The sequence below is a fragment of the Taudactylus pleione genome, unplaced genomic scaffold (assembly GCF_031769625.1).
Source record: "Taudactylus pleione unplaced genomic scaffold, aTauple2 ptg000515l, whole genome shotgun sequence".
In the NCBI taxonomy this organism is placed as follows: Eukaryota; Metazoa; Chordata; class Amphibia; order Anura; family Myobatrachidae; genus Taudactylus; species Taudactylus pleione.
Window position 1 is genome coordinate 1,349,992 of NW_028284917.1, and position 13,941 is coordinate 1,363,932.

Consider the following 13,941-nt stretch of genomic DNA (forward strand, 5'->3'; position numbering starts at 1 on the left):
TATCCAATCACACACTAACCTGGTACACAGACTGCACTGTGCTCACTGTGACATCGCCATCTAATCACACACTAACCTGCTACATAGACTGTGTTATTGTACTGGGCTCACTCTGTGACATCACTATCCAATCACACCCTTACCTGGCACACAGACTGCGTGATTGTTCTGGGCTCACTCAGTGACATCACTAACAATGACACACTAACCTGCTACATAGCCTGCGTGATTGTTCTGGGCTCACTCGGTGACATCACTAACAATGGCACACTAACCTGTTACATAGACTCTGTTATTGAACTGTGCTCACTATGAAATTATTATTCAGTCATCTACTAACCTGGTACATAGACTGTGTGATTGTACTGTATTCACTGTCACATCATTATCCAGTCATCCAATAACCTGCTACATAGACTGTGTGACTGAACTGGGCTCACTCTGACATCACCATCCAGTAACACATTAACCTGCTACACGGACTGCACTGCGCTCACTGTGACATCGCCATCTAATCACACACTAACCTGCTACATAGACTGTGTGACTGAACTGCACTCACTGTGACATCACCATAACCTGGTACATAGACTGTGTGATTGTACTGGGCTCAATTGATGACATCACTAACAATGACAGGGAGAGATTTTGAAGATGATTGAAGTTTCTTTTCTTTGATTTTCATACAGTAATTTACTATTGTCACACATGAGGACAAAGCTCTGTGTGTTTTTGTTTTAAATTCACACACACTCCCATTTCTTACACACAGCAATGAACATCCCCACATTATCCTAAATAAAACATTAAATTGCTGTAAATAACGATAAATAGTGGAGCTTTAATGGGTTTCTATATGACTGCTTTGGTTTTACGTGACCACTAATTACTTGTTCAGCCAGAGATGAATATACAATGTCTCCAGCACATTACTGTACACAGCCAGAGTGGTTAATGATAAATGTTTCATGCGATGTCATTCCCCCGGGTCTTACTCTCTCTGCCATAGTAAATATATAGAGTGTTGGAGATATTCCCATGATATTTGGTGTCGGCCTTGATTTGTGCCTGTATCCAATGACAAGGTTTCTCCTCCCTCTCCCTCAGGTGTCCTACACCTTGTTCCAGGACACAAGGTTGTTTGAAATCTTCAAAATTCCTCAAAGAGAATTCAGAAACTTCTTCAGGGCTCTGGAAAATGGCTACCGGGATATTCCATGTAAGTACTGGGGGCCAATCGTGCGTTCCTGATCGGTTCTCTGTGGAAGGCGGTTTTGTGAGTGGGGCGGGCTTATACAGAGGAAAACAGAATTTTCATGCTTTATTGGTGAAAACTTAGGGGGGGTATTTATCAAAGACTGGAGAGAGAAAATTGTGAGAGATCAAGCACTAACCAGTCAGCTTCTAGCGTACACACTGGACGATTTATTTGACCGATAACGATATCTTTGAACGATATATCGTTCAAAATCATCCAGTGTGTATGCACTTACCGACGAACGATGCTCACTCCCGCGGGTCGTTAACGATATCCCCAGTCGTCTGTACATGCAGTCCAATCTGGGGATATCGTCAGCGATACCATGCTGTCAAATGCAGCATGATCCATAACCCCCCTTCCAAGTCATTTGTTGTTGCCAGGATTCGGCCAGTGTGTATGCACTTGCCGATGCCGGCTCCCCCGCCGTGCCTGCCGCATCTGACATCGCTGGGTACACACATCGTCCAGTGTTTTACCAGACATTACATTTTACTGGCTGTGTTTGAAAACTGACAGGATCTGATTGGTTGGTAATTTATCTCTCGCACTTTTATCTCTCTGTAAGCTTTGCTAAATACCCCTCTTGGTTACAATAACTACAGTCAGTACTTTGGGTCTGTGTGAATGAGTTATGATGTCATAGAAACCATTTAACGCCTGAAAATGCTTTCCAGACCATAATCGTGTCCACGCTACGGATGTCCTTCACGCCGTTTGGTACCTGACAACCAGGCCGATTCCAGGGTTCCAGGAACTGTCCAGCGATGAAGCAGGCAAGTGTCCACTTGTCGCCTCTCTTTTTTATGTCAAGTGACGGGATTTCCACATTGAAGGGAATGTGCAGGTCATGTTGTTTTTACTCTTGAAATGTTTACTTGGGACATCTTTGTTTTCCTGCAAAGCTTTAAGGACCTCATTCAGAGGCGGTTGATAGATGCAAGCGGTCGCACAGAATCAGGGCGGCCACTTGCATCCTGAACGGCCGCCTCCTTTTCGATCGTTAAGCTGTGGGTTACCACCCACAGCTTACCGACCAACCAGGTTGATGGTCGCGATGGTGATCACCATCGCGACCATCGGGGCTTATGACCAGACCCTAAGGTTGGGTCTGGGCACTCGTAAGCCCCAGGGAGATTCCTGCTCTGATGGAGCAGGAAGCTCCCCACTGACATCACTGATGTCAGTGCGGCCGCCCACAAAACGGTAGGCGTTCTGGAAACCACCCCCCCGGGCCCGCCTACCAAACGGGGGCGAGCTGTCGATCAACATCGACAGATGCCCCTTTGGTAGCGAGCTCCGGAGCGACAGAGTTTATCTGTTGCTCCGGGGCTTGCGCACGCGCAGTGAGGCCGCTGCGCACGCGCAAGCCTTACCATCGAGTTGGTTACGAGCGCATCGGTGCTCGCGACAGACTCTGAATAAGGTCCTAAGTGTAGAGGTGAATTTCCACACAATCAATGTAGTAAATAATAGGTCCTGCTTGTATTAGCCATGGCTCTGCTATTCCGGCTCCTATATAGTTGAGGGAGTCTATTTTGTACTGGCCCAGGCAACTTTAAGGTTTGAAGGCAACTAACTTTATCAAGAATAATTTATACAAAGGTTTCCTGACTGTGTCTACTTGTACCAACAGAGGTGGTCATACATGTGGGTGGTCTACCTCCTAGGGAATCGGTGCAGACCAGTTGATCTGTTAGCAACTTTATCAACCTTAAGGGTCCTTACCCCCCATTTTGAACCCCTACCGATACTGCACCATTGTTACTCTGTACGGCTCATTGTCCGATTTTAGCTCATCGTGAGAGTTTTAGGTTCCTGGTGCCCGGTTTAGAGTTTAGTGGTTATAAATGTCCATTAGCCATCTCTATGCAGAAGGTTTTGCCCTACTTAAAGAACCACAAATGGACGGCTTGGATGAGGCTGAAGACCATAAAGACCCATCCAAAGAAGGTGGGCCCTGGTCACTGAGTGGGTCTGCAGAAAGACTGTGATTTCTAAAAAAAAAAAAAAAAAAAAAAAAAGTCAGCAGCATAAATAAATCGCCCTGGATGTTAACGCTAAGGATTAACCCAGGCCCCCATGTGATTAACCCAGGCCCCCATATGAGCCTCTGATATTTGGTCTCTGGTTAATTGATTGATAAGTAAATGCTGATCATTCCTACTCTCCTGCCAAGAGCCGGCTCGCCTTCCATCAGTTCCCTGTGCTCAGCGTGAGTATATCCTCTTGCTGAAGTCAGCAGGCTCTGTCGGTGCATTAGGATAATATTTCTTTACATAATTAGGAAATTAAACATCTCAAGCTAAAAATATCCAGGGCTAACAATTTTTACTTGATTGCAGCATCTCAGGATTTGGTGACGAGAAAGCTGCAGCAAGTTTGTATTAATACACAGACAGACTTGACAGTATCATTATTCATCTCTACAAGAAGAGATTCCCCCCAGGTCCAAAGGGGGGCTCTAGATCCTAAATAAACTGCAGTGATCGGCAGATCCATCAGGGGGTCAGTGGGTCGCGGGTTACAGGAAACTCAACAAAATCAGGTTTTGTTGAGTGTGGTCTCTGGCAGCTTCTTAATGCAATCATTTATCTTTTCGGCTTTGCACTGAGGCTCTTCGTCTATGTCTAACATCAGGAGTTGTATGCCGTGAGCAGCTGGATGTGCCTGATGATGTAAACACATGGATAAACAACACAGAGGGAAGATTGGCCAGATAAAGCAATGGATTTAGTAAAGGCTGCAAGAGGGCGCATACCAGCCAATAAATGTAAAAACTGTCTGGGAGGAAAGCCCCTTTCACCTCATTATACAGTTTTATTCCACTTCCAGGAAAGATTTGTAAAACGCACAAATATTCTCTTTTTTTTTTTTTTTTGTTTTATTAAAGAATTTTTGTATTCGCTGGTAGTTCATGCTGAAATCGGATCCCTGGAGCAGTGATATGAACGCTGCCAGCGTTTACCCCACTGATACATACGTAAATCCCTGCATGGTCCTCCTGTACTTCTCCCCCAGCTGTAACAGTAAATGGATTTTGGATCTGTTTGTGTTCTGTGCTCGTGTATCTCGGTAACGTTCCACACTAGAGAAACCATTAAACTAACGTCTTGTTCCAAGTGGGTGCTTCCAGTGCTGGATTAACAACAGGATGGCCGATGCTTTTGCCCAGAGGCACGCATCGGGTGTACCCCCATACCAAGGTACATACCCAGTATGGGGGCAATGTGGCATAATGTGAACTGTGGGTCCTGTGTGGCATAATAGGAACTGTGGGTCCTGTGTGGCATAATGGGAACTGTGGGTCCTGTGTGGCATAATGGGAACTGTGGGTCCTGTGTGGCATAATGGGAACTGTGGGTCCTGTGTGGCATAATGGGAACTGTGGGTCCTGTGTGGCATAATGGGAACTGTGGGTCCTGTGTGGCATAATGGGAACTGTGGGTCCTGTGTGGCATAATGGGAACTGTGGGTCCTGTGTGGCATAATGGGAACTGTGGGTCCTGTGTGGCATAATGGGAACTGTGGGTCCTGTGTGGCATAATGGGAACTGTGGGTCCTGTGTGGCATAATGGGAACTGTGGGTCCTGTGTGGCATAATGGGAACTGTGGGTCCTGTGTGGCATAATGGGAACTGTGGGTCCTGTGTGGCATAATGGGAACTGTGGGTCCTGTGTGGCATAATGGGAACTGTGGGTCCTGTGTGGCATAATGGGAACTGTGGGTCCTGTGTGGCATAATGGGAACTGTGGGTCCTGTGTGGCATAATGGGAACTGTGGGTCCTGTGTGGCATAATGGGAACTGGGGGTCCTGTGTGGCATAATGGGAACTGGGGGTCCTGTGTGGCATAATGGGAACTGGGGGTCGTGTGTGGCATAATGGGAACTGGGGGTCGTGTGTGGCATAATGGGAACTGGGGGCACTACAGTGTGTTTAGCGCATTTGTGGTGCTGCAGTATATCCTTGCAACAATTTTATTAGTATGGGCCCCCACAAATCTTAATCCATACTTGCCGACCTTTGGGCTGGGGACAGACAGGTCAGCAATGTGGGGGGGCGTGGAGCAGTGTAGTGGGCTGTCCCGGGGCATGGCGACACGATATACAATGCCGAAATTACTGCCATTGTAAAGCGGGGGGTGGGGCAAAGATGATGCAATTCACCACTAGGGAAGTGGGCGGACACGGCTGAGGTAGCAGGCTAGCAGTTGATACCGGGAGACTTTGCTTCTCTTCCGGGCGGCCAAGAGCGCTAAATGATTTTTGGGAGCATCCCAGCCGCTCAAGGAGAGTAGGGACAAGTACGGCTTTATCTGTTCCCTTGATGGAGCCTGTTTCTAACCTATGACTGCGTGCTATTAACGTGCTGCACTCCATTTTTGCCCATGGTCCATCTCTTCAAGCATGTTACAGACCCTTCTAAATATGGACACAAGTTGTGCGCTAATGCGGATCGTTAGATCACGCAAATGTACTTACGGCAGCTGTAAATCAGACTTTATGACTGGCGCTGTGGATTAATTCACATTCGCACATGTTGTGGCAAATTCGTTATTCTTGTTTAATCCTCGACAATAAAACAAAAAAGAGAGGTTCCTTAGTGTCCACCCACCTACGCATTGCAATTACCTACGCTCTGTTCTGCCCAATGTGTGGCTGTTTATGCGGCGCCATCTATCAGGTAGAAGGTGGGAGTTAGGGTTAGGCACTAGGGGGGGAAGGTTAGGGTTAGGCACTAGGGGGGGAAGGTTAGGGTTAGGCACTAGGGGGAAGGTTAGGTTTAGGCACTAGGGGGGGAAGGTTAGGTTTAGGCACTAGGGGAAGAGGTTAGGTTTAGGCATTAGGGGGGGGGGGGGAGGTTAGGTTTAGGTACCGATGGGGAGTTAGGTTTAGGCACCAGTGGGGGGAAGGTTAGGTTTAGGCACCAGTGGGGGGAAGGTTAGGTTTAGGCACTAGGGGGGAAGGTTAGGTTTAGGCACCAGGGCGGAAAGGCACTAGGGGGGGAAGGTTAGGTTTAGGCACTAGGGGGGAAGGTTAGGTTTAGGCACCAGGGGGGAACGGCATTATGGGGGAAGGTTAGGTTTAGGCACTAGGGTGGAAGGTTAGGTGTAGGCACTAGGGGGGGAGGTTAGGTTTAGGCACTAGGGTAAGAGGTTAGGTTTTGGCACTAGGGGGGAAGGTTAGGTTTAGGCACTAGGGGGGAAGGTTAGGTTTAGGCACTAGGGGGGAAGGTTAGGTGTAGGCACCAGGGGGGGGGGGAAAGGTTAGGTGTAGGCACCAGGGGGAGGAAGGTTAGGGTTAGGCACTAGGGGGGGAAGGTTAGGTGTAGGCACCAGGGGGAGGAAAGTTAGGGTTAGGCACTAGGGGGGAAGGTTAGGTGTAGGCTCTAGGAGGGAAGGTTAGGGTTAGGGGTAGGGTTAGGATACTTACTGACAGGTGTCGGTATCCTAACCCTGTCAGGATTCTGACCGCCAGCATCCCGAGCTCCAGCATCCCGTACACAACTCAATATACATAAAATATTTATCCCATGTCCCCTTTACTTGTGCGCCCTAGTTATGGCCCTGAAGGTGGGATCCTAAAAAGACAAAGGCATCTATTACCCACTTATTATACTTTATAAATAAAACATCTTTAAAAAAAACTCACAATGGGAACAATTTCATTTTTTTTTTTATTTTTTTTTACTTTCTATTAAGACTACTCTGCTGTATTTTATGGTGACAAATCCGACCTGCAGTAATTGCTGTGACAGTCAAGTAATGCGCTGGGGGAACCGCCGCCCTGGGTATAACTGCGGGTCACTTTTCCTATCTGCCCTGACGAGTCTTGTAGGGGGAGATTGCCTTACACAGTCACCTGCCCATCTACATGTGCACTGTAAATCAAGATCTCCTCAGACGCCAGCCTGGCTTCCCTCCACCACGCTACCTCCGGGGATGGTGGAGTGCCGCTGGCTCTGCCCAGGGAGATGCAGACGCTGAAAGTGCTGTTCTGGCAGACGGAACGTGGTTCAGCTGTAAAATAAATAAATAAATCCACAATAGCATAATGCAGCAGAATAGGGGCGGCCAGCCCTCCGCACATTACACAGCGCTGTCTGCCTGCCAGTAACATTTGTGCTGAGAGGAAAGTTTCCTGCATTCATCACCGGATAAATATAGATAGATGCATAGTAATCTCATATTGGACCTCAGGTATGTACTAAATAGGAAATTGGGAGAATTAAAAGTGGGAATAACCCCTTCAGTGACACATTACAGTATATCCTAAAATCATTTCTGGGAACGAAAGTCGCCAACGTGTCACCGCATCAAGCTTCGACGTTATCATGGGCTTGTAAGACGCCGCAGTATTGTACATTGGGGAACATAGAGATCTCTAAGTCCCAGGGAATTACATGGTACAAATGAAAATAAAGGGGAGGACCCTGATCCTGAGAGCTTACATTCTAATGGAAGTACTTTGAGGTACTTTTTTGTGGGGGCTAAAAAATTTGGCACGTAAACCGTCTTTAACCAAAGCTGTATATTAAAAAGTAAGATTATTAAAGTCTTCAAAAATAAATGTGGAACTTTTTTTGGAATGTATTCGTTTACTTATGTACATGTGCACATTAGTGCTAGCTTTATGGTGAATTGGTGCGACACCCTGCTCTTCTTTGAGAGTGCCTCATTTTTTATTTCCTTTACGGCTAATCCGTCCCTACAGAGAGGCCGGCGCTGGGCGTGAATTTGAGTTGCCGCCTCCTCAGTGATGAATCTCACTTTGTGTGTTCCCCCCTCCTTCCAGATTCAAACAATGGGGAGGGTTCTGCACAAGTCTACCTGTCCTCTAAGAGCTGCCCCATCGCAGACGACAGCTACGGGAATCTCGCGGCTAACATCCCCGCGCTGGAGCTGATGGCGCTGTACGTGGCGGCTGCTATGCACGATTTCGACCACCCGGGTCGCACAAATGCCTTTCTCGTGGCCACAAATGCACCACAGGTGAGTGTGTAGCCTTCTCCTGCAGCTTTGACACTACTGTATGGCTGACACGTAGTAGTGACATCAGATGTAACATGTATCTGCATGGGGAAGTAAATGGGGTCACACCAGACTAGGGGCATCTATCAGAGTGCACGGGACTGCAACACAAATTGTTCAGCAAAGGGTTAAATGAATGTTACATTCCATTTATACTTATTCTGTGTAATACTCGCACACTGTCTTTGTGTCACGTAACGATTGTTACCAATACATGTTCTTGCTAGAGATTCACTCACGCTATTTTATTTGTATCCGGTCAAAATGCCGACACATGGGCCGGATTCAATTAGCGACGATTATATCGGCCGATATTTTTCGGCACCCGCGATAATAGGATAGACTGAAACAGGCGAAAAGTTTTCTCCATCTCAGACCAGGAGAAAAAAATGCAAAATCCCTATTTTTGTTTAAAGATGTGTGGGATTTCCCTCAGAACCCTTTGGACCCCCCCCCCCCCCCCCCCCTAATGATAAATTACCCCAAACATTTTTCGTAAGTTGTGTACTTCGTCCAAAAATGGGCGCGCAAATTTTGGGTGGAAATTTTTTTTTTAAAATGGTAGAAAGCTATTTTTTCCCAGGAAATTACTCTCCCACGTAAATTGGGGGTACATTAAAATGAGTGCAAGTATATTTTCATGTCATAAAAAGTAATTTTAAAAACCGTAAAAAAAAATAAGCCTGCTGCGAATGCTTGCAATATTTAAAACACTTAACACATCCATATCGCCCCCCCCCCCCCCCCGAAAAAATCAGACCCAATACGTTAAAACCATTTTTAACGTTTTTGTTGTTGACAAAATTGGGGGTTAATTTATCACTAGGGGGGTGTCCAATTGTTCTGAAAGAAATCCCCACATTTTTAGGCAAAAATAGGGATTTTGCAATTTATTTCTCCTGGTCTGAGATGGAGAAAACTTTGCCTGTTTTTTTGGGGAAAACTACCTATTTTGCTGGGGGGGGCGGGTTTGGGTCAAACATGCAAAAAAAAAAAAAAAAAAAGTATGTTGACATGTTAAATGTCAACATCCTTGTGTCGAAATGTTAAATGGCAAAATTATTAACATGTCAACATTTGTGAATGCAAAAAAAATTCTGTCGACCGAACGGCCATGTCGACATTCTACAGATGTTGCTGATACATATAAACAGATATTTTCTAGTAGATTAAATCTGGAGAAGGTGAATAAGGAATAGGATGGGAGCTGTTACTCTACATGGTATAACAGGAAGATATCCCTGTAGCTGCCATTCAACAACAGAGAGAACTCCTTGCGTCAGAAGCAGACATCATTCAGACGCTCTGTTATTATTATTATTATTTATTATTAATATAAATAGTTAATTATTCTCTCTCTATGCTGCTGTGATCAAAATAATGCAATATGGGCAGTGTTGTGTAAGATCATTTTTTGTTAAGTTAAATTGTAACCCCCATCATCCCTACAAGTGCACCAACACGTTGGTCAGGCCACAAAATCAGTGTCCCAGCAATTATTTATCCTATTTGTCATGGACACAATTTGCTGTTTGTTCATAAGTCTAATACATTATTTTGTTGAAATGGAATTTTATACTCAAATTGTTATTCTGGCTGCACATTTTTTATTTCTGAATTAAAGGGTACTCCCAGGCCTGGGACCAAGGCAAAATTATTTCCGGGCAGTAAAAAGCTCGTATTGATTTTTCACTTTCTTTTTTACTACTCTTAGACCCGTATTCAATTAGCCGTGATAATTTCGCCTCTGCCGTCGGTGGAATCTACTTTTTGCGAATTCGCGTATTTTGGAGGCGAAAACTTTTAGTGCGCGGCCCCGCTTTTCACCCTATTCAATTCTAAAGGACGCAAAAACTGGACCTGGCGAAACGCAAACAAGCAAAAAGTGCTGTCACATTTGGGGAAATCAGCTTGACACCCCCCAAAAGATGCTCTAACATTGGGGATCAATGTAGATGCCCCGAATAGCCCTGCTGAAGGTATTTGGGGCACTTAAATGCTCTCAATAGCTGCTAATTAGCGTCTTTGCACAAGTGGTGAAGAACAGGATTTAGCAGTTTTTGTTTTTTTTTTAGAAAATAACTAGTCCCAGAAAATTTGGGGTACATGAAAATGGGTGCAAGCATGGTTAAAAATCGCAAAAGTGAAGTTTTAAAAAACGCACCTTCAGCAAGCACCTGCAGTCAAAAAAACACCTCCCCCATACTTGCAGACTCCCCAAAAGCTTATTTCGCTAGTTTTTAAGTTTGTACCCCAACTTTGCTTTTTTTCGCCCCCTTTTTTAAAGTAATTTTTTGGGGTGTTTAATTTTTTTTTAGGATTTTTTTGACGCAGTTATGTTTTGGGGGGCTATCCCAAGTGTGCTGGGTGGTTTCCCGACGTTTGCACCCCAAAACCGCAATCCTGCACTTTTTTCATAGGCGAATATTTTTCACCTATTACATTGCATTGCATTTTCGCGTACGCAAAAAGTATTTGGAATTGAATACTGCGATACTTTTCCACCTGGCGAAATGACGTCATCGGCGAAACTTTTTTGCCAAAAACGGCTTTTCGCGTCTAATTGAATACGGCCCTTAGCGTCTATTACACTGGATAAAGTGTCTTGCGCTCTCTCCATTTGTTTCCCTGGGCAGAACGTGGAACCTATCGTGTTGTTGAGAAAAATAAACAGGATTTATAAAAGGAGGACTCACCCCACAGTTTAATGTGATAAAACCACACAGTTTCTCAGTTCCTGTTCTGTGATAGATATTTCCTTTTATTTCAGTAGCTTGCTAATGGACAGCTATCTATTGCACTACAAGTTCACATGTTAATGGTAGTGGTGTATTTTTCTGGGAATACTGCCAGGGACAGATGCATGCTTTTGAAACATAGGCCACATCAACACGTCTGTGCGTTGGAGGGCAAAGACTGGCCTTGGAGGGCCACACCTATGCAGAGATGACTGGCATTGGAGGGCCACGTCTATGCTGAGATGACTGGCATTGGAGGGCCACGTTTATGCAGAGATGACTGGCATTGGAGGGCCACGTCTATGCTGAGATGACTGGCATTGGAGAGCCACGTCTAGGCAGAGATGACTGGCATTGGAGGGCCACGCAGCTTCTGAGATGACTGGTGTTGAAGGGCCACACCTATGCTCAGACAACTGGCCTTGGAGGGCCTTGCAGGTTCAGAGATAAATGGCCATGAAGGATCACACCGATGCAAGATGATTTGTCTTGGAGGGCCACACCAATGCTGAGACAACTTGTCTAAGAGAGCCATGCCAAGATGACAGGTCTTTGAAGGCCACGCCAGTGCCAAGCTAACATATCTTGGAAGGGCATCCTATTGCCGAGCCGATAGATCTTGGAAGGCTGTGCCGCTGCTGAAATGCCTTGGCTAGGAGGGCCACATTGATCCTAAGACGTTTGGTCTTGGAGAGCTCCACCAGAGTCCATGCGGCTTTGGATGCCTTGCTGATTCCACCTCGTGATGGATAGGCTCCCCACCAAGACTGGTCTTGGACATCCCCCCTTCTATTGCCTCAAACCTGGCCTTGGAGGTCCTTTCTCTCCATCCCCCAATGAAGGACGCACCTTCCTGCACTTGGACTGCTTTTTGTTCCCTAGAATGACATCAGAAGACAACATTTGTGTCCTTTTTCCAAACCAAAACCTCCACTTATGGGTCCATTAGTTTTGTAAAGCGGATTGTGTGGTTAGGTTCATAACAGCGGTTTACGAGCAAAGTATAGAAGTCTCCTCAGTTGTCCCTCCCTCAATCAGTTCTCATTGAATTATACAAACAATGCCAGTCACTGCCCTATCCCGTGTGACTGAGAAATGACAGCTGTTTGTGCTGCAAGGGCTGATGTTTGCTGGAATCTGTATAATCAGCCTGGAAAAGGGGCTTTGTTGAAAGGGACAGCATGAAGATAGACGCACGTCTTGCAGTCGTCTTTTCCACTTGATTAGAAGACCCAGAACAAGGATTCACCCTCACGTATAACATGATTATGGTGTATCAGCTGAGTGGAGTTTTAATCCCATTATAGAGATCGATTTGACATGGCTATGAAGGAAGACTGGGAAATTTTTCAGGATAGACATTAAGGCTTTTAAATTGGTTTAGCGTTGAATCATTCAACTTTAGCATTTTGATTTATCTTATTTTATATTTAACCATGAATTGCAACAGCTCTCCCTATGCTGGGAAGAAACAGCGATCTGATCTCAGTATGGGAACATCATCGTAGACTATTACCCGCGCAAATGTCCTGTTTTCTTCTTAAAGTATGAAAATCATATTACCGGGGCTCTAGAAGCCTTTACAGACAGGGTCTGGCACGCAGGGCGTATTAGTAATTAGTGGAGTGTTCTGTGTACATTCACAGGGGATTGCTAATAGAAGGCTTCATTCTAGGATGCCAGCAAAGCCAATATGCATGTACATGTGACATTTACACATACATGTGATGTTTCCACGTCATGGTCCAGAGTTGTCCAGCGCTGCGTAATAGGTCACATGTTTTTTGTTTATTTTCCAGCCAATACTACTTTCCATAAGCATTTTTGCATCTTTTCTTTCTAAAGTAAAATCGGTAAAATTAGATTAGTTTTAAGGCCTAAAGCCTGACCATGTGACATGTGAGACTGTTATGGACATGCTTAAAATAGATGGAACAGAGCAATGTTCTGCAGAACGCTATAGAGGTCAGTAATAATCTGTAGAATATCTCACTGTGCCTGTTAGGGGGGGGGGTAGATGGTACAGAGCAATGTTCTGCATATCCCTAGAGAGGGCAGTAATCATCTGCAGAATATAGCGGTTTATATCTGTTAAGGGTAACTTCAACTGTCTTTTTCTATCTCTAGACATCTCCTCCCCATTCTGTTTTCCATGTTATGTCTGTTATCTCCTGGCTTCGTTCTGTCTAGTCTATGTTGGTTTGATGTAACCTTCTGTTACATCAAATCTCCTGGCTTCATTCTGTCTGTCTAGTCTATGTTGGTTTGATGTAACCTTCTGTTACATCAAATCTCCTGGCTTCATTCTGTCTGTCTAGTCTATGTTGGTTTGATGTAACCTTCTGTTACATCAAATCTCCTGGCTTCATTCTGTCTGTCTAGTCTATGTTGGTTTGATGTAACCTCCTGTTATAATACTACATCTGCAGCTCACACCTAAAATCAGTCTCTAGATCCTGGAAAACACATCACTGCTTAAGAGCGCGAAATGAACAGATCTTGTGTTGAAGTCTCACAGACCTTTCCAGTGACTGTCTAATCTCCTTCTCAGGCTGTTCTGTACAATGACAGATCCGTCCTGGAGAACCATCACGCAGCGTCTGCTTGGAACCTCTTCCTCTCGCAGCCAGATTACAACTTTCTCACGTACTTGGACCACGTGCAGTTCAAACGGTTCCGTTTCCTGGTCATTGAAGCCATCCTCGCCACCGATCTGAAAAAGCATTTTGACTTCTTGGCCGAATTCAATGCGAAGGTTGGTAGCATCACAACCACATTATGCGTAAATATTGACTTGGCTCTGATTAGTCATCAGTTGCTTCAAGTCACTTTGTGAGGTTCTAGTTCTTCTTTTAAGGGCTTCCAACTGGTCGGAAGTAGGGACAGACATTCTTGTGACCTTTGCAGAGATAGC

General features: G+C 45.3%; 1 protein-coding gene across 1 annotated transcript in view; it reads left to right on the forward strand.

Annotated features, from left to right (window-relative positions):
• PDE3B (phosphodiesterase 3B) overlaps positions 1-13,941 on the forward strand; it is a 186,123-nt gene that overhangs the window by 158,333 nt on the left and 13,849 nt on the right. Inside the window, exons 10-13 of the mRNA XM_088450314.1 lie at positions 1,108-1,219; positions 1,936-2,034; positions 8,054-8,250; positions 13,579-13,782. Of these exons, the coding sequence (XP_088306440.1) occupies positions 1,108-1,219; positions 1,936-2,034; positions 8,054-8,250; positions 13,579-13,782 (612 nt within the window). The remainder of the gene's footprint in view (positions 1-1,107; positions 1,220-1,935; positions 2,035-8,053; positions 8,251-13,578; positions 13,783-13,941) is intronic.